Here is a 20973-nt window from a genome sequence, read left to right on the forward strand (position 1 = left end):
TGGCGGCCAATCACCGACGGACACTTCAACGCCTAGCTCGCGTTCCCGTGAGGGACGGACCGGGAGAGCGGCATCCTAGAGCTGACCAATCACAGACAGCAGCGTCACCGGAGTCGCAGCGCCTCCTTCTTTTCCTGACAGAGAGAAACGGCTCTCGGATTGGAGCAAAATGAAGGACTGCTGACCAATTGCGGGCAGTAGCGCTTTTTGTGAGCCCCGCCTCCTGTCGGGCTTTGCCAATCCCTAAAAGCGGTAGCTCCTTTTACCTAATCCCGAGCCAATCATCGGGAGTTTTACGGCCGTCCTTGCCTAGAGAACAGAAGGTTAGTTTTTTTTCCAAGTCGGGGACAACTACAACTGTATCTTTTTTGCGCCCTGGCCATCAATCTTAGCCAGTGTTTTACTTCCGAAGCCGGGGTTAGTCACGTGAGAGCCGAGGAGTGTCACGTGACCCCTGGTCCAGCCGGTCCGAATCTCCAGCAGTTCCGGGAAGAAGCCGGCGGCGGCCTCTCTAGGCCTCCCGGCGGACTCTAGTCTCGCCGGCTGCGCCTGCGCGCCTGCGCCGTGGCCCCTCTCAGCCTCCGCAGGGAAAGGCTCTGCCCAGGCGCGGGCTGGTGGCAGGGCCGTCCCCCGAGCCCCGCCCCCTGCTCCGACCCGGCGCTGACTGCAGGTAACGGCCGGGACCGGGGTCTAGGAGGGTGGGGGCCGCACACCCCTTCCGGGGGCGGCTCCGGGTGGCCCGTGATGCCTCCTCCGCGTTTGGCAGAAGAGGGTTCAGGACCCCCCGTTGGAGGGGGGGAGGTTCTTCCCCGCTGCGGGGTCACCCACGGCCTCCGCTTTAAGGGGGTCCTCCCCGCCCCGAGGGGGAGCCACGTCCCTTCTCTCTGAGAGGGAAGGCCCCAGAGTGACCCCATTGAGGAGGTTCCTGCGGCCTCATTTCCAGGGGCATCAGCTTCTCCCCCGATGCAAAGGTCTCGTGGGGGGGCAGGGGGGGTTAATGCCGTCGTGCTGCGGGTGAGCTCACGGCCTCCCTGGGGGAGGGTCCGACAGCTTTCCCGGGGGGGGGGGTCTCCCTCCCCCTCCCCCCCCGCACTGGGAGCTGAGCTCTCCCCTCTCTGGGACCGGCAGCAGGAGATGGGGGTCTCGGAAGGCCCCGCCTCCTAATCCTAAAGCCCCTCTCCCCTGCAGGAGGAGAGAGTTGGAGGGCCCCGGGGCCGGACCTGCTCTAGTCCGGGCCCTTATTCCGGGCTGCCTGTGCCGGGAAGCCCGAGAGCCAGTGTCGCTCTGTCTGCAGCCTTTCAAGAATAGTCCCCGCTCCGTCCAGAATAAACATCTCGTTCCCGCCTGCACCTCTATCTCCTCCTTGTGGTCCCTCTGCCCTCTTTGGCTTGTTTTCCCAGGATCCCCGAGGGGAAGGAGTCCGGCAGCGTAGAAACACAAGAATGTGTTTCAGAGGCAGAATTTATCCCTCCTCAGCGAGGAGGAAAAGATGAATAAAAACCCCCAAAACCTTTTCCTTTTGTTTTCCCGCCGTAATCTTCCATCAATGGTTTTTGAAATGTTTTTGTCCCTTAGTTTCCTCAGAATGACCAGTGCAGCCCTGTGGCATCTTCCAGTCATCCAGGAAATCGTAGCCAGGAGAAATACTCCTTATGGACAGCAGATTTTTGGGTGAACACTGGCATCTGGATATGCAAGACTGAGAAGGAGCAAGATAAAACAGGATGGGGAAAGAGAAACAAACTTCCCATTCCCTGAATTCTTAGACGGAGTGGAGCAAGTTTTCCCTCGGGACGCCTTAGCTCCAGTTAGCTTCTGCAGGCTGTCGTGGAACCAGGCACTTTTTGTGTATCAAGCTCGATCTTTCAGGCCATTTCCATTTTGTAGATAGCTGCGGGTCTCACTGACTTCTCCCTGTCAGCAGGGACGTGGCTTCCCTTAGCATCACTGCCATGTGAGGTCCTCGGGGAGCCCGTCTAGGGTAAGACCCCTCATGTCCCTTCCACAATACTTCCCTGTATCTTCATAGTCCTGGCGATGCACTTCAGGAGATTTGCCGGGATCTTGGAACAAGGTCATGATTCCTAACTAGCAAGAAAAGGTCAATGACTGACTTTTTCTAATTCATGGCAGCTTTTCAGTATCCCTTTTAAAATGGGACATAGTAGGTAGTCCAACAGACTGTGGGCATCCATGTTCTGGACTTGATAAAGCAGGGCAGGGGCTTGTTCCTTCCAGGCTTCCCTCGGACATCACTGATGCACAATTTATCGCCTCTACTGTTAATATTCTCTTTATCTTTTTTTTTCCTCCCCCCCCCCCCCACACACACACACATACACCCATCATACTTTTAAATTATCTTATTTTCAAATTAGCTTATCCCCATCTCCAGCCATTGTATCTCTCTCAGAAGAGTATAAGCTCGCGGAGGGCAAGGACTGTTTTTTCGTAGCACCCCCGGTGGTTAGTGTGCAGCAGGCCCACGGTCTGAGCTTTTGAAGGACTTACCTCATTTTTGGTCTCTTGTATTACATTGAGATCAGGATCATCTGAAGTCCTCCAGTCTCATCTGCATTTTCTCTCACCTCTGGGTCCTCATAGTTCCAGGCAGTCTCGTTGCTTTGCAGATTGTCACCCTGTCATGACGACTCTCGTCCGTGTCCTTCCATTAATTTGCTACAGGGGATCCATTTAATTTGCTGAAGGGCACCTTTGCTTTGTGCTGACATCTGAGGACCCCGGGAGGCCTCGGGCTGTCTCATTCCTCACCACATAACTACCTGTCTTCCTTTCCTGCTGCACATTCCCTGATGGAAGCCCAACTGCTTTCGGAGAGCTTCATTGGCTCATGTCGTGTGTCTGCGCTGTAGCCTTCATAGTTCTTCAGGGATTATTGTGCACGTGCCTCACAACCATACAAATCCGCACTAACAATTTTAGTTGTTGTTAGCAAGAGGAACTTTTGTTTCTGGGAGAAGCTCAGGACTTTGTCATTTCCTGGAGGCATTCCAGCCTGTTATTTAATTGTGAACCCAACTGCTTTATTTGTATTATTTTTCCTTAATACCTATACTGAGGGGCAGGTGTTCTGATCTGTCCATTAACTGCACATCGTCTTCTGAGATCCATTTGGCTTTTGCCGTGGGGATGGTCAGGCCGAACTCCTCCATCACAGTGGGTCCTGCTCTGCCTCTGGCCGCAGGGAGGGGACGGGGAGCTGGTGACCAGCCAGCACACTTGCCCATCACAGCATCAGCTCCCTGATGTCATGTCCTCTTGGAGAACAAGGGACCCACAACAACCACAGCTAACGCTGCTGGCGAGCTTGCCTCGTCCTGCATCGGCCCCACTTGTGATACTGGGTCGCCAAACACGATTGTCCTATGTTTGTCAAAGGCTCCTGAAGGACTCTTCTCTCTCTTTGTATCCCCAGCACTTGGCCCCGTGCCCGGCGCTCAGGAGGTGCTTAAAATGTGCTCATTGACTGAGAGAAGATTGTTTGTGGGAGACACCTTGCAGGAGAGAGTAGAACAAGGGGGCCTTTTTCTCTGCTGATTCACATGCTTTTTATTTTTTTTTATTTTTTTATTTTATTTTATTTTTTTTTTATTTAATAGCCTTTTATTTACAGGATATATGCATGGGTAACTTTACAGCATTAACAATTGCCAAACCTCTTGTTCCAATTTTTCACCTCTTACCCCCCACCCCCTCCCCTAGATGGCAGGATGACCAGTAGATGTTAAATATATTAAAATATAAATTAGATATACAATAAGTATACATGACCAAACTGTTATTTTGCTGTACAAAAAGAATCAGACTCTGAAATATTGTACAATTAGCTTGTGAAGGAAATCAAAAATGCAGGTGTGCATAAATATAGGGATTGGGAATTCAATGTAATGGTTTTTAGTCATCTCCCAGAGTTCTTTTTCTGGGCATAGCTAGTTCAGTTCATTACTGCTCCATTAGAAATGATTTGGTTGATCTCGTTGCTGAGGATGGCCTGGTCCATCAGAACTGGTCATCATCTGGTATTGTTGTTGAAGTATATAATGATCTCCTGGTCCTGCTCATTTCACTCAGCATCAATTCGTGTAAGTCTCTCCAGGCCTTTCTGAAATCATCCTGTTGGTCATTTCCTACAGAACAGTAATATTCCATAATATTCATATACCACAATTTATTCAGCCATTCTCCAACTGATGGACATCCATTCAGTTTCCAGTTTTTACCCACTACAAAAAGGGCTGCCACAAACATTCGTGCACATACAGGTCCCTTTCCCTTCTTTATAATCTCTTTGGGATATAATCCCAGTAGTAACACTGCTGGATCAAAGGGTATGCACAGTTTGATAACTTTTTGAGCAGTTCCAAACTACTCTCCAAAATGGTTGGATTCGTTCACAACTCCACCAACAATGCATCAATGTCCCAGTTTTCCCGCATCCCCTCCAACAATCATCATTATTTTTTCCTGTTATCTTAGCCAATCTGACAGGTGGATTCACATGCTTTTTAAAAGCCAACAATATTGTCCATGTGTTCTCTGCATGTTCCAGTTATGCATGTGATGGTAAAGATGCGGTTCAGTGGGAAATTTTGCAGTTAAAAAGCTGCCGATTTCCTGCTGATACCCTCGTCTCCAAGGGTGCCAATGGTGCCCATGTGGCTGATAGCAAAGCAGCATGCAGGTGGGTGGGCACAACAGCAGCCATCGTCCTCTTGCCTAGCTGTACCCAGTATTGACTGGGTCCCAGAATGTTTCCCACCAGTGCCATTTCCTCTCCTTGAGGGGAATCAGTCCTCCTTTGAACCTCCTGATGGTGTTTCCTCTGGTACAGACCTCAGGCTCTCTTACCTAAATCTCACGTTTAACCATCTTTCTTTTCTCTGGCTTCTGCCCGCCCCCCCCAGAAGCCCACCCGGGGTCATTCTCAGGGGCCAGACATACCGACTCCATTGTTGTTGATAGAGAAAACACTTGGTTGTGAAAATCTTTGCAGATTTTCCATTTGTCTCCTTGGTTTTGTCATCCCTTTATTTTCACCCTTAAAGGTCTTGGGGATAACTGTGTTATTGTCTCACAAGCTCTCTTTTGGACTGGTTTTACTGCCAAGAATCTTCTGTTATTCTCCTTTGGGAGACTGTCTTATAACAAGCATATCATCATAGGAGACTCTCCAGGCTGTTCCACATAAATTGCTTTTAAACCATTTATACAATCTGATATTTTCTCCTAACCCTACAGGACTTGATAATACTCTCCTGATCTTAGGCAAACCGTTTAAACTCTGGACCTCACTTTTCTTATAAAATAAAGGGAGTAGATTGCAGCACTGAGTTCCCTTCCAGTCTTAATTCTAAAATCTTATAAAATGGTGGCATTAATTTCAGCCAAGTGGAGTAGTTTTTTGTGAGCCTAATTAGTTAGGCACAAATTCATACTTCCTGCCCTTAATTTCCTCTAAAATACTATAAGCCATACAGGTAGGAATTGTTTTTAAGTCGTACCAGCTGCTCATAATTCATTTTGCCAAAACTCTGGGTCTCTTATGTGCTACTTTTGTCTGTTGTTCATTTAAAAATAGTTCAATATGTTGTTGGTGTCTCACTGAGAAATGTATGCATGTTTTTGTTTTCAGTTAATTCATACAGAAACTTTGTTTCCTAGGTTTGCAAAGGAGCCGCTTGAGACACAGATGGTGTCTGAGTTAAAATGGAGCAGTCGGCTGTCCACCTGTGGGTGAGAACAGAACCGTTTATAGTGGGCACTTTGCCTCTCCCTCCTCCAGCCAAGTTCAGCCTTCACTATCTCAGAAAGATCTCCACGTATGTTCGAACCCGAGCCAGGGAGGGAGGCTACCCGCGCCTCTTCTGGCCCACGTGGAAGCACATCGCCTGTGGCAAGCTGCAGTTGGCCAAGGACATAGCTTGGCTTTACTTTGAAATCTTCGATAGTCTGGTGGTGAGGACCCCTGAGGAGCGGCTGGAATGGGCCGAACTGATATCGAGCTGCGTGTGTGAGGAAGACGTGGAGAAGCAGAGGAGCAAGGTAGAGTCTGTGCCCCGTTTTGGGGGGGTTCCAGCAGGGCAGAAGCTCTGAGCTCAGAGCAATGAGTGCCCGGTATCTGCTGCTAGTCCTGCAGCCCGACCACCTGCTCCTCCCTGGCAAAACAGTGATCCCACAGGGAAGGGAAGCAGGTGGGGGCCAGCCCAGAAGGGAAGATGGTTCTTCCTTAGTTAATTTTTCAGGTTAAATGGCTTTAAATACATCATCCTTGGTAGAGGAGCAAGCCCGAGGCTGTGATTTCATTCATGTAGGAAACTTTTGTGCAACTTTGTCTTCAAACTAAGTTTCCTAGGGCACCAAGATGTGGATTTCCCTGTAGAAGCAAATGTGTCAGCACAGAGGCTTTTAGCTTACAGAGAAGTCAGGTCAGATCTTTCCATCCACTTTTCCCCACAGCCTCTCAGCCTGTAGCCTGTCATATAATCATGTGGATAAGCTTAAAAATGACACAAAGCAAAAAATGCTAAGTTTAGTTGTGGTAGAGGAACCAAGTTGCCTAAAATATCAGATTGAGGGGATCTTTGAATTCTGTGGGCCAGCTTTTTAGAGATCAATTAAAAAAGATCAATGAGGTAACCTAATCAAGGCTGCCCAGCCAGGTCGTGACCAAGCTGGGCGTATAATCCATTTTTCCTAACATCCACAAAATTCCCCTGTGGCTTAGTATGCCAGATTTTTTAAAATGTGTCATATATGATATAATTCACATTGCAGACTCATCTAAAGAACCAAAAAAGGTACCAAAAAAAACCCCAAAACAAAACAGGATTTGCACTTAGAATTTTGACCCAGAAACTGAAATGAAGAAAACTTGAGGGGAAAGTGGGAGTGCCCTAGATCAAGTAGCATCTGGACTATGATGCACTCAGATGTTATAGACAATTTATGTGGATTTGTGTCGTTTATTTGCTATTCTGTAAATCAAGTGAGATTAGAGATACTTATGTTTTTGAAAATCCCATTTCCCAAATATCTCCTAACTTTTCAGGGCTATCCCATGTATAACATCTTTTGATTGCTTTCTTGGAAGAATGTTCAGTTTTCTTCTTTGTTCCCTTTAAATTTTCAGTGAAGGACTGTGTCCTTTACAGGTGTCAGCCTTTAGTCTCTAGAGGGCACCAGGCACATTTGTGAATGACATTGTATGACCCTGTCACCATTTCTGGAAAACAGAGCAAAAAGGAATATTCAGAAGAGCAGACCAGGGAACAGGAAATTGTTCCACACTATCCAGGGCAGGGCATCTAATTAACCAAAGTATGAAGGACTAAAGCAAATTTGGTTCACCATGTGACTAACAGAATTTGAATAAATCATAAAAAATAAGGCATTTGAACCATCTTCTCCTGGTTCACTTGTACTGATGTTTTTCAAATAATTTAATTTTTTTGTTTTGTTTCTATTCTAACAGGATTTTACATGCTTAGGAAGGAAAGCTCAGAAAATTCAAACTTCCTTATATTTTTTCTGTTCTGCTTAAATTTAACCATAAATGGGATTTGTGAACTATGGATAATATAGAATTTGATTTTAAAATGATAATTAGGTTTTATTAAAAAAAACCTATAAAGTTGAATTTATAACTTTTGAAACAAAGAACTTTAAAAAAGTTTTAATTTAGTAATTTTGAAAAATTACTAAATATAACATTGTCTTGTCATTTCTAAGTGTGACTACAGAAGCTCCTCAACTGTGTTCTTGCATGTTTTTTAGGTAATTGATTCAATTTTTAAAATCCTTACAGTTTGGCCTTTTTTTTTTCTAGAAGCAATTATAGTTAAGTGACATGCCCAGGATCACACAGCTATTAAGCATCTGAGGCTGAATTTGAACTCATATTCCTCCTGATTCTGGGGCTGGTGCTCTATCCATTGCGCCACCTAACCATCTCTAGCTTTTTAACTAACATACACGTAGTGAGTGATCTTATACTTCAGTTCTTTATCTTCTGGTGAAATGAAATGTGACTTCTCTATTTAATTGTATCCTGGTTGTTGATTTTGTGGAGATAGAAATGTTAATAGTTTCTTATTTCCTTCTTGGACAGCTTTCAGTGGACACTCTTCAGTTCCTGCTATTTTTGTATATACAACAATTAAATAAGGTTTCCTTAAGAACGTCTTTGATTGGGGAAGAATGGCCAAGTCCCAGAAACAGATCTCCATCTCCGGACTTCACTGGAAAATCCATCTGTCATAATAAGGTACTTATTGTGATTCAAACATCATGATAGCCTTGTAAACAGACCACATGTTGATCACACTGAGCCCAGGATCCCATAGTTTGGGATTCCATTTTGAGTCGGTAACCTGTTGGTGAGAGAGGAGGAGGATTGTCAGTCCTCAACTTTCCTGTATGTGCTTATGGAGAAGATACCCACTTGTGGTTAAATTTCTCATCCTTTAAAAATACATGAACCCTTGCTATTTGCATTTTTGGTAAGATTATTGTTTTATTTGCAAAATGTTTTGAACTCCAATGCATTTATTATCAATAACAAGTCATTCAAAAAGTATTTATTAAGTACCTACTGTATGCCAGATGCTGGGATAAACTGGATGGTGTAAATCATCAGGTGACTGGCCAGGAAACTGCAGTCCAAAGGTAAATTTAACAATCTCATTGTGAACATAAAGCATTTAAAAAGTGTTATGTGATTACCCTTTTTAAAGAGAGGTTACCTATGTCTCCAAAAAGATTTTGAAAAGTTTTAAATGCTGTAGGAGAAGCAATGAGATCTGTGGCTCTTTTTGCCCAAATGTAGTTTCCTTGTTTTCTCTAATTACATGGGGAATGTTTGTTTTTGCTTTGTCTGATAATATGAGTGGTTCCCCCCCCCCCTCATTTTTAATTTCTGAGTGGCTTTGGTTTTTGAAGTGTGCTCCTTATAAGCAGCACAAGGTAGGGCTTTGCTTGTTTATCCAATATCACTGCCTTGTTTTATGGACAGTCAGCCTGTAGGCCGGGTGGGACAGCCCCACAGAGCAGCTTGGGGGCTGAGTATTACAGGTTCCCAGTGTTAGACCATGAAGAGGGATGGAATTGCATTATCTTTTATGCAAAACTCCCATTTTGTGGATGACTAAGAGTCCATCCAACCCATCATTTTATGGTCATGTGAGAGACCTTGAATCTCGAAGATTTCCAAAACATGGCGCCAGCTTTAGAAGAACTGGGAATACCTGGTTTCAAATCTTGCTTCTGACACATACCAGCAGTGTGGGTATATCATTTCCTCCCTCACTCCCATAACGAACTCTCTCAGAACATGGCTTCTTCATGAGGTCTTGGTGTGTAGCAGCACAGATGGAATTAGGGGTTTAGATCTTCCTGAAAAAAAAAATGCAGGGATGCTCCAGGTGGGATTGCATGGTATTGGGAAATGTTGTTCTTGGCAACTGGATAAGCACTATGTCACACACACCATGGTGCTGGGGCTTCCTCTCAGAAGCACTCTTTTGTTCAGGGGGGAGCCTTGTCCTTCTTTAAGCTCCAAAGTTTGGTGAAATATCTGCTCTTAAACGATTAAGGCATGTGTTTCCTAAACTACACAAGGGTCTGTTATTAGTTGTTTGCCTTTGCAGTGTGTTTAACCTGAGAATTTAAGAATACTTTTGAATAACTGAGTAAAGATAAACTCCATCAGCTGGTTCCTTTTCTTCCCTATCCTGCAGATACTCTTTAAAAAGAATGTGTTGGATCCAGTGTTTTGTTGTTGTTGAGTCATTAAGTCATGTCCAACTGTCCTATGGATAGTATAGCCCAGGGGGTTTTCTTAGCAGAGGCAATGAAGTGATGTTGGCCATTTCCTTCTCCTCTCATTTGATAAGACAAACAGGATGAAATGACTTGCCCAGGGTCACACAGCCAGCAAGTATCTGAGACTAGGTTTGAACTCGGGTCTTGCTGACTCCAGGCCTGGTGCTCTATGCACTCAGCTAGCTAGCTGCCTTCTATCCAGTGTTAAGGTCTTAGAAAAGGCCTTCTCTTAACTAAGACTCCTTTCTTTTGATTTCTTAGACCTGGAATGATTGCAGCCACCAAGCCTTTGTCTATAACCATCTGTCCGATCTCCTGGAGCTCCTTTTGGACCCAGAGCAGCTCTCCGATTCCTCCCACTGCACCCACAACAGCCAGGTCTGTCCCGAGGCTGTGCAGGCCCTCAGCTTTCTCATTGAGGGCACCGTCAGCAAAGCCAGGAAGGTCTATCCGATCCACGAGCTCGCTCTGTGGCAGCCTCTGCATTCAGAGAGCGGCTTCTCGAAGATTTCCAAAACCTTCTCCTTCTCGAAGCTGGAAGCCTGGCTCAGGTGCTGTTTGACTGCCAACCCGTTTGGTACATCGGCTTGCCTCAAGACTGGGAAGAAGCTGGCTTGGGCTCAGCAAGGTAGGTTCTAAGTCCTCGCACATCTCTAGCAGGATGACTAGTTGTTTCTGGAATCTGAATGATTCTGTGTCTTCTGTCTACCTCAGAAAAGAGTCAGAGAACAGGAGGCTGTCTCTTTTCTCTTTTGTCTTAAAGTAACATCATCCTCAAAGAAATGGCCTAAAATGTTTAAACAAATTATCTTATTCTTTTTCTGTTTTTCTTCATTTGGTGTCATTTCTATTGCCTCAAGAAGCTTTTCTGGGACTGTGCTGCTAGAATTCAAATGTGACATGTTCTGCTTTGCCCTTGATGCTGAAATGAATTGGTTAAAACATTTTTTTAGTTGATCTTTAAACTTTCATCTGTAAAAATGGTGACCTTGAGATGACTTTACTTGTTGGTTCTCTCACCAACCTTTATTTCAGTTAATTTTCCCTCATCTCCCATGTTTCTCCCTCCTTTTGAAGCAATCGTGTCCATCACCTTCATTCTCTTTTCCTATTTGTGAAGTTATCATGTTCAGAATCCTCTGTCTTCCTTGGAGGTTTTGCAAATAAGCTTCTGTTCTATGACATTGAATTCTGGGTTTCCTGACCTGGCAAGTAGGTCATGATTTTTGTCGTTGGGAGCCATTTTGGAGGCACTTTGGGGCTCCCTTTTAAGGTACTGGTTAAACTATTGTTTGAAATGTGTAATTGGTATCTATATCCTTTCTTTCATCCATTTCCCATTTTTTAGTATCTTTGATCTGTTTAAATAGGTCAGGCTGCAAGTGCCTTCATTACATCTTATTTTTCTCATTTTTATGAAGCTCATTTCACATTAATTTTGATCTTTTTTCTAAGTCAATAGTCTTTTTGTACACAGGTAGCTGATTCCACCAGAGTAATGAGTTATTAAAGTGTCTAGATTTGAGGTTTCTCTACAGTGACATTTCCCTTCCTGTACTCATGACTAAATTTTCTAGCTCACTATTTCTCAGTCATTACTTTTATCCATTTTTCTTTAAATGGATTCTTTAAATGGATATTACCAAGTATTATAAGATAGGTTGATTTAATTTGAATAATTCTTCTTGGATTCTTTGCAGAATCCGCTGCTTTTTCATCTGCTGTATTAGATATGTGTAGAGAATCAATAATAAACTTTTATGAAACTGTGCAAGACACTATGGTCAACCCTGGGGGCACAAAGTCCTTGCCCTTATAGAGCTCACAATCTAATAAGGGAGAGAACATGCAAACAAAGAGGGACAAAAAGTACATCCTGGATAAGTAGAAAGTCATTAAAAGAAGGAGAGCCCTAGAATTAAGAGGGGTTAGCTAGGAAGACTTAAGGTGAGATTTTAGTGAGATTTAGTGAGGTCAGCAGAGGAAGGAGAGCATTCTGGGCCTGGAGGGCTATCACTGCAGAGTCCCAACGTCGAAAGATAGAAAGTCTTGTTGGTGGATCAACCAGGAGACCAATGGTGCTGTACCCAAGAGTGCATGTTGGGGAGTCATGTGTAAAAAGAATGAAAAGGTTGTGAAGGGCTTTGAAGGCCAAATAAAGGGTTTTCTCTTTGTTCCTGGAGATCTTGTACTTTAGACAGATCCTTTTAGTGGATGAATGGAGGATGGACTGGAGTGATGAAAGACCTGTGGTAGGCAGGTGACCTCTCATCAGCCAGTGCACTAATCCATGCAGTTGTTTTCCTGGTGGCCACTTAGCGGGAGTACCCTTTCCAATTCTAAGGGATCAAAAAGTCCCAGAAAATCATGCTTCTTGTTGCACTGGGGCATTTCAGCTCCTCGATTTGTCCCTGCAGATAATGTGGACCATCCTGTATTTAATTAGCTGCTCGCTTTTGTCTCCTGGTCTTGTTTTTACCAAGCATGTTGAAGTTGATCAAATTCATTTCCTATAGTAGTATGTTCACTTGATGATTATTGAGCAAGGATCTCATGGTTAGAGGACCAGCAACTCAGTAAAGTTGGAGGTGAGTGTGAGGAAGGGGAGGGGAGGATTAGAGGCTTTAGGAATAAAGAAGGTGCTTGTAATAGGCCATAGAAAAGATCTGGAAGCAGCCAAGGTCCATTTCAGGAGCATCAGTTTGTCATGTGCCAAATCCATGTGACTTTGCAGCTTTTTCCAGCAATGCTTAAGTAGTGACGGGGAAAACAGATGGTGGATTTGACCCTGGTTGTCAGATAGGCCTTGGGAGGATGGAACTCCAGCAACTAGAGACTGTCGGGCTTTAAGAAGATACTGTCCAGCTCAGATGGGAAATGGGACATGGCTTCTGGGGAGCTCTGGGACACATTTTGTGGCCTTGTTTCACCTACTTGTCTGGTGTACTTGTTGCTCACATGTGAATGTCTCCTGATGCTCCACTCTAAACTATTCCATTAAACTGTATTTAATTCTTGTGTGTGTGTGTGTGTGTGTGTGTGTGTGTGTGTACACGTTGTGTTTGCAGTTGAAGGTACCACGAAGAGAGCCAAGATTGCTTGTAACACACACATGGCCCCCAAGATCCACCGCATCGTGGTGATGACCCAGGTGTACAAGCAGACCCTGGCCAAGAGCTCAGAGACCTTGGTTGGGGCCCATGTGAAGATTCACCGTTGCAATGAGTCTTTCATATACCTGCTGTCTCCTTTACGGTAAGTGGGATTGTTGCACGTGCTTGCATTTCCCTGGATCCAGGCGCTCTCGGGACACTTGGATAGGGAAGCCTCCCGTTCATGTCCCGCCCTTGTGTCTCTTAGGTCGGTGACCGTGGAGAAGTGCAGGAACAGCACGCTGGTGCTGGGGCCCGTGCAGACCTCACTGCACCTCCACGGCTGCGACAACGTGAAGGTCATCGCGGTTTGCCACCGCTTGTCCGTCTCCTCCACCTCGGGCTGCACCTTCCACGTTCTGACGCCCACGCGCCCCCTCCTCCTCGCCGGCAACCAGATGGTGACGTTCGCGCCTTTCCACACCCACTACCCCATGCTGGAAGACCACATGGCCAAGAATGGGCTCGCCACGGTGCCCAACTATTGGGACAAGCCGATGGTCGTGTGCAGGGAGAATAACGACGCCAGGATCTTCCGGCTGCTGCCTCCCTGTGAGTTCTATGTGTTCGTGATTCCATTTGAGATGGAAGGGGACACGACCGAGATTCCAGGGGGGCTTCCGCCAGCCTACCAGAAGGCCCTGGGCCAGCGCGAGCAGAAGATACAGATCTGGCAGAAGACAGTGAAGGAGGCGGGTTTGACAAAGTGAGTGGCTCCTTCCTAATAACAAGAATAGATTTGGTGCATAAAACATGGCTGAAAACCCCCTTCTTTGCAAACCATCAGTATTGTAATCTTCCTATTCCGGGCCCCCGAGTCTTCCCTCAGAGGGCTGGAGTCCAGGCTTCTCTGTGGCCATTTGTTTAAAGTCTATGTCTCCTAAACAGTGTGTAGTGTGCCAGAGCCGCCAGAGGCCTGCATCCTGCCCTAGAGTGGCTGATAATGGGGTTGGGGAAATGAGAGGGGCACCCAGGAAGCAACCAGGAAATACTACAAGACATCAGAAACCCAGGTGCTGGGCTGTGGGGTGCAGACAGTGCCAGCTGATGAAATGAGCCTGATCATCAGAGATGTCCTGTGGTGGGTTTGAATCAGATCATGAGCTGCAAAATTTGGGCACGAAAAAATAAATGCCAAAAAGGCATTTATTAATCACTTACTGCTGTGTGCCAGGTGCTCTTGAGTGCTGGAGGTGCTGACAGGAGCAGGCGAGACAGTGCATCGCACCCTCAGAGAGCTCACATTCTAAGGAGAAAAGGCAGGCTGGGGCAGGGGGGTTAGAAGAGTGTTCCAAGTAAGAATATGGGGAGGGGGATAAACAGAAAGAAGGTGGGACCCATTGTCAGAGGACTGTTGGCTCCGGGGCTGGGCCATTTACACTTGGTACCCAGTCAGCTTCTCTTTGTATGGATTTCCACGACTTTGTGATGAGTTACCTTGGAGACTTTGGATGACATTGGACAGCAGTTGGCAGCTGTTAAATATGCATCTGCCCCTGCTTTTTGCTGAATCCAGCATCCTGAAGTTGTCACTGGGCGGTCGTCAGTCAGCAGGCATTTAGGGAATGCTGACCCCATGCCAGGCACCATGCTAAGCACTGGGATGTCAAAGAAAGGCCAAGGAAAGGACTCTGTAGACACTTGACGCAGACCATGGTCTGGGCTCTTCTCGCAGTAAGGTTTGGCAAGGGACTCAATGGAAAAAAAAGTCAGGCAAGCATTTATGAAGCACTGATTCTGGCCTAAGTCCTGGTGCTACGAGGAGTCAAAAGACTTTCCTTGCCCTCAAGGACCTTATGGTCTGTTGGGGGAGACAAGAAACAAATATATACAAAGTTCTATGCAGAATAAACTGGAGATAAGTAATGGAGGAAAGGCTTTGGGATTTAGAAGGTTTGGGGGGAGCTAGTTGGGATTTAAAAGAAATGAGTGAGATTAGCAGTTGGAGCAGAGGAGAGAGCATCCCAGTCAGGAGAGACAGCCAGTAAGAGTGCCTGGAACTGCAGTGGATGAAGGACTAGGTGTGGAAGAATGAGGGGTGAGAAGCCTGGAGAAGTCAGAAGGGCCGAGGCTGTGACGGGCCTTCAGCTCCAGACAAAGGGCAATGGGCAGTGGGGAGCCATGGGGAGACATGATTGGACCCACGTTTGAGAAAAGTCCCTTCAGTGGCTGAGAGGATAGACTCCTGCAGTAGTGACGAGGAAGGGGGCAGTCAGGAGAGTCTGCAGAGGCAAACGGACAGGTCTGGGGGGGGAGGGGATGTGGGGGAGAAGAGACAGGGAGGGGTCCAAGATGATTCCCTGCTTGGGAGTCTGAGATCCTGGGCTGATGGGAGGGAAGGCAGGTCGGGGAGAAGAGGATGCATTGTTTTGGACATGTTGAGCTTAAGGTGCCTCTAATCATCCAGATGAGAAGGGAACTGCAAGGACAGAGGGAGAAAGCTGCTGAGACTTGGTAGCAAAGTCCAGAGAAAGGACTGAAAGGGCCACTTCAGGGCATCTTGTTAGACAAGACTTTTCTGTCTTGAGTAGTCCCAAGTGAGAACAGAAGTGAAAAGACAAAGAACTGCTTTGTCTGGAGAGATACTAGAACAGGATCTTCTGTAGACAAATAGCAGAACAAAAAACAGTAGTAACATCCACATCCCCATCTCTTTGTAAAGAATCCTCTCAGCCCGGCCTATTTCCTTTTTGTAGCACTTGAGGTAATGGACCTTGGGAAGAAGAAATGGCTGTGACATGTTGGAATTTTGTTTGGGTTATGGGTTGGGTTTTTTTTTTTTAATTTTATGACCTAGAGGTTCCAATTATAGGGGTTGTTCAGTGGGAGAGGAAATGTAATATGGAAAGTAATTCAGCCGATAGAGAGAAGCATGTGACTGATGATGATCTAGGATAAAAAATGTTATCTGAGGAGTTAGTAATGCCCTCATGGCTTTTCTTCTTCCCTATCCTCATATCCTTCATTTTAGGGATCAAAGGAAGCAATTCCAGGTGCTGGTTGAGAACAAGTTTTACGAATGGCTGATTAACACAGGGCAGAGCCAGCAGCTGGACAGCCTCGTGCCTCCTGCAGCAGGGTCGAAACAGGCCGCAGGATAAGACGTGCTACAAGCCATGGTGGGACTTTTATTTTTATACGGGGGCATTTCAAAGTACTTTCTCTATTTTAACAAGAAATAACCCCAACAAGCTGGCAAGATAAAGGCTGGACATCACAGGAGAGCTCTCTTCTTTAAATTCCATCCTCAGACTGTTGCTTCTCTTGTCCCTACTTGTCTCTCACACACCTTTTGGGTCCCATTTCCCCTTTATGGCTCCTTTTCCAATCCTCTTTTCCTTAGTTTGCTCCAGAGAGACAACTAATGCTTCTCAGGGACACATACATATCCAGTATATTTTCAGACTTAAGCCAAAACAACGCTTGATTCCTGCTTCCTGGCCGCCTATGAGCTAAATGGAAGACCATACAAGACAGAAACATATGCTGATGTCTGGGGGAAAGGGTTTATAACTGGAATATTTATTATACTCTTTTGTCTTATTCTATTAGGTATCAAGAGGGGAATATCTGATGGGAGCAGACAAGGGAGCTGGAGAGAATGGACAAGCCCAGCAAGAAAAGGAATTGCACGTGAGCCCAGTCTCTTTTTCCACACACCTCAAAATAGATTGAAATTCATTGTGAATTTTAACACCAAAAACCAATGTTAATGATTCAGGGGTGTTCCTGTGCTTTCTAAGAAAATATGAAGCAGAATGACTGATTTTAAAATGTTGATGTTCTGTTACCAGCACAGTACAGGACACATGACACATTAAAAAATTCTAGCATCTCAAAGGTAAGATGGGAACTATCAGGGCAACTATTAGCACTGGACTCCATTGGGGTTAATTGTCCTGTTTGAAACTTTTGCTTGATTTAAGTCTCTTAACTCTCTTTTTACAATATAAACGCAATTGGAAACAAATTGGCCATATAAATAAAGGATATCACAAACCAAAGAATGCCAATTTTTACCATTTTGAAGATGACAAAGTTAGTAGCAACAGTTCCATGTTATTATTTTTATACTGAAGTATTAGACTGTTGAGTTACAAATGAACAGCTTTTATTTGGAAGCAAAGAAGTTCTCCTTGTAGAGCTATGAAAGATAGTTTTTATTTACTGCAGTTTGGATGCCTTTAAAACGTTTTTGATGGAAATATGCATATGTATATATGTTGTCATTTCTTGGTGTATAAAAGTCAGAAGAAATATTTTTATATAGAGATTGTTCTAGCGTTTAATCTGTGAAACAATGAAATTTTTTTAAAAAAAATAATGTTTATTCTCTGTTCAAAGTTGTAATTAATTGTAAAAAGTATTTTTGCTTTCTTGTGAGAATATAGAGCTTCTACCTTTATGCCTGATATTTTCAAGTAGAGCTATTCTGTGATGTCAAAATAAAGTTTACATTTTGTTAAAGAAGCTTCTTTCCTTTATTTAAGGAAGAGGGGCAAATGCTTAAAGTAATTGTTTTTAAAAAAATTATTTTTATTTTCAGTTACAAATTTTTTCCCTCTTCCTCCACTATTAAGAAGACAAGAAATACACATGAAGTCATGCATAACATTTCCACATTATATATGTTGTGAAATTTAAAAGCAAGAAAAGTGATGGAAAAAAAATATAGTGTGGTCTTCATTCTGAATCCCTCAGTTTTCTCTCTGGAAGTGGCCAGCATTTTTGTTTTAGCATGAGTTCTTTGAAATTGTCCTGGATCATAATAAGTAAGTCTCTCACTGTTGGTTATTGCTACAGTATTGCTGTTACTATGTGCAGTATTTTGGCGTTGCTCTCTTCATCTTGCATCAGTTCACGTAAATCTTCCTGGATTTTTCTGAAAGTATCCTGCTCATCATTTCTTATAGCACTAATGTTCCGTCACAATCATAAACCGTAATTGATGGGCATCTCCTTGATTTCTGATTCTTTGCCACTACAAAAAAAAATAGCTGCTGTAAGTATTTTTGGGTACAAATAGATCCTTTTCCCTCTCTTTGATTTCTTTGGAATACAGATCAGTAGTGGTATTGCTAGGCCAAATGCTATGCAGTTTTATGGCCTTTGGATATACCTGCAAATTGTTCTCCAGAATGGTTGAATCAGTTTACAATTCCACCACTAGTTTTTCTACATCCCCTCTAGCATTTGTCCTTTTTTCTTTTCTGTCATCGTAGCCAATCTGATGGATGTGTGATGATATCTCCGAGATGTCTTAATGTATATTTCTCTAATTAATAATGATTTAGCGTATTTTCCCCAAATGATTATTGATAGTTTTTCTTCTTCTGAAAACTGGCTATTCACATTCTTTGACCATTTGTTGATTAGAGAGTGGTTTTTATTTTTATAATTTTAGGTTCAATTCCCTGTATATTTGAGAAATCAGAAATCAGAGAAATTCGTTGTAATTTTTTTCCTGGTTTCTTTATTTTTCCTTCAAAATTTGGCAGCATTGGTTTTGTTTGTGAAACAATTTTTTATCTAATGCAATCCAAATTATCCATTTTACCTCCCATGATCCTTTCTATATATAGTTTGGTCATAAACTCTTTCCCTATCTGTAGATCTGACAGGTAATTTTTTTCTATCATCTTTTAATTTGCTTATAATATCACTCTTTATATCTAAATCATATGTCTATTCTGAGTTCATCTTGGTGTATGGTGTAAAGTGTGGGCCTATTCCTAATTTCTGCCAGTTTACTTTCCAGTTTTCCCAGAAATTCTGACCAAATGTGAATTCTTGTTCTCAGTTCCTTTGTGTCTTTGTTTATTAAACATTAGGTTGCCATTTACTCATTCTCTTCTTTCTGTTGTATATTTATTACATTGATCAACTCCTTTATTTTTTTTATCCAGTACTAAATTGTCTTGATGATAACTGTTTTGTCATGTTATTTGAAATATGGTGCTGCTAGAGCTCCTTCCTTCACATTTTTTCCATCGGTTTCTTTGATATTCTTGACCTTTTCTTCATTCAGATGAATTTTATTATTATCTTTCTAGCTCTATAGAGTAATTCTTTGGTAGTTTGATTAGTATGGTATTAAATAAATGAATTGATTTAGGTAGTATTATCATTTTTATTATATTGACTCAGTCTACCCTTAAGCAATTAATATTTCTCCAATTGTTTAGCTCTATTCTTCTTATTTATTTATATATTTTATATAATATTAAATATTATAAAGAAATAATGTTAAATATAATATAATATGATATTTTATAATATCATATTATATAAATATTATATAAACAATAAATAAATAAATGAAAAGCATTTTGTATTGTGTTCATATAGTTTCTGAATATGCCTTAGTAGACTCTTAAAGATTTTATATTATCTGTAGTGAATTTAAATGGAATTCCTCTTTCTCTCTCTTCCTCTACCAACTCTTGGTAGTATGTAGAAATGCTGGTGATTTGTGTGTTTATGTCAGGGGTCTTCAAAGTATGGCCGCGGGCCAGATGCGGCAGCTGAGGACATTTATCCCCCTCCCCCAGGGCTATGTAATTTCTTTATTTAAAGGCCCACAAAACAAAGTTTTTGTTTTTACTATAGTCCGGCCCTCCCACAGTCTGAGGGACAGTGACCTGGCCCCCTATTTTAAAACTTTGAGGACATCTGGTATGTCTTTGCAGCTTTGCTAAAGTTTTTGTTCCAGTTTGTTTTTTTTTCCTTAATTCTCTTGACTTCTCTCAATACATATCATCATATCATCTAAAAAGTAATAGTTTTGTTTCCTCATTTCCCTACTTTCATTCCTTTGATTTCTGTTTCTTGTTTCATTGCTCTAGCTAGCATTTATTTTCTTCTCTTTTTTTAGTATTTTTTAAAATGTGGATTTTTTTTAGCATTCATTTTAAAAGAATTTTGATATCCAAATTCTCTTCCTCACTTCAGTCTTCCTACCCATTGAGAAGTCAAGAAATATGGTATCCATTATACTTGTGAAATCCAACAAAATATATTTCTATATTAGGCATATGAAAAAAAAAACCAAGAATATAAAATAAAGATATTATACTTGTATCCCCATTCAGCATTTATCAGATCTCTCTCTCTCTCTCTCTCTCTCTCTCTGGAGGTGGGTAGCATTTTTCAGTCTGGATCCCTTGGCATTGTCTAAGAACTTTGTACTGATCGGACTTTCAGCTAGCATTTCCAGCACAATATTGAATAATAATGATGATCGTGAGCATCTTTACTTCATCCTTGATATTATTGAAAGCACTTCTAGTTTATCCCCCCTATAGATAATGCTTGCTTTTGGTTTTAGATAGGTACTGCTTATCATTTTTAAGAAAGGTTCCATTGATTCCTACGCTTTCTCATGTTTTTAATAGGAATGGATATGGTCATTTGTCTAGAGTTTTTCTGTAGCTATCAATGTAATCTTATGATTTTTGTTATTGATATGGTCAGTTATATGCTTAGAGCTTTTCTAATATTGAACCAGCCCTGTATCCCTGATCACAGTGTAAGATCTTTGCAGTATATTGCTGTAATCTCCTCAAAATAATAGAGTTTAGATGTATACACAAATGTCTTAGAACTGCCTTGTAAAACTCAGGATTGGGTGATTACATTTGTGCCATGGAGAATAAAGGGAGTATCAGGATGTGGACTCATCATTTTAATGGTGAGGTTTTCACAAGGTATTGTGAAAGCAAACACTTTAGTTTGCAATTGCACATCAGCTATTGGGTGGGGTTGTAGACCATTTCTAACAAACTAGACTTGAGCTGTGAGAGTAATTCTGGTGCATGGTTTGGAAAGTTCACCTCTGCTGTCCACCTCCCTCAGGCTGTAGGGGCGGCTGTGAGTGTTCAGTTGTTTGATCACATCCCCATGGACCGTAGCTCAAAAGGCTTCCATGACTATCTATTCATCTCATCCTCTGCCATCCCCTTCTCCTCTTGTTTTCAATCTT

The 20973-nt window shown here is 43.1% G+C and overlaps 1 protein-coding gene across 4 annotated transcripts; it reads left to right on the forward strand.

The window, feature by feature from the left end:
• Window positions 1-41: 41 nt before the first annotated feature.
• On the forward strand, window positions 42-17457 carry TBCCD1 (TBCC domain containing 1). 4 transcript variants are annotated; one of them, XM_023503763.2, is made up of 8 exons: window positions 42-323; window positions 5683-6063; window positions 8129-8284; window positions 10102-10468; window positions 12909-13095; window positions 13201-13698; window positions 15964-16111; window positions 16545-17457. In XM_023503763.2, the coding sequence occupies exons 2-7, from the start codon at window positions 5728-5730 to the stop codon at window positions 16091-16093; spliced, it is 1674 nt and encodes a 557-aa protein (XP_023359531.1). In that variant the 5' UTR covers window positions 42-323; window positions 5683-5727; the 3' UTR covers window positions 16094-16111; window positions 16545-17457. The 4 variants fall into 4 exon arrangements, with proteins under 4 accessions (XP_023359531.1, XP_003770221.1, XP_023359530.1 ...); XM_003770173.4 differs by lacking the exon at window positions 42-323 and adding an exon at window positions 351-670; XM_023503762.2 differs by lacking the exon at window positions 42-323 and adding an exon at window positions 682-971.
• The last annotated feature ends 3516 nt before the right edge of the window (window positions 17458-20973 follow it).

Source organism: Sarcophilus harrisii, chromosome 4, assembly GCF_902635505.1.
Source record: "Sarcophilus harrisii chromosome 4, mSarHar1.11, whole genome shotgun sequence".
NCBI lineage: Eukaryota > Metazoa > Chordata > Mammalia > Dasyuromorphia > Dasyuridae > Sarcophilus > Sarcophilus harrisii.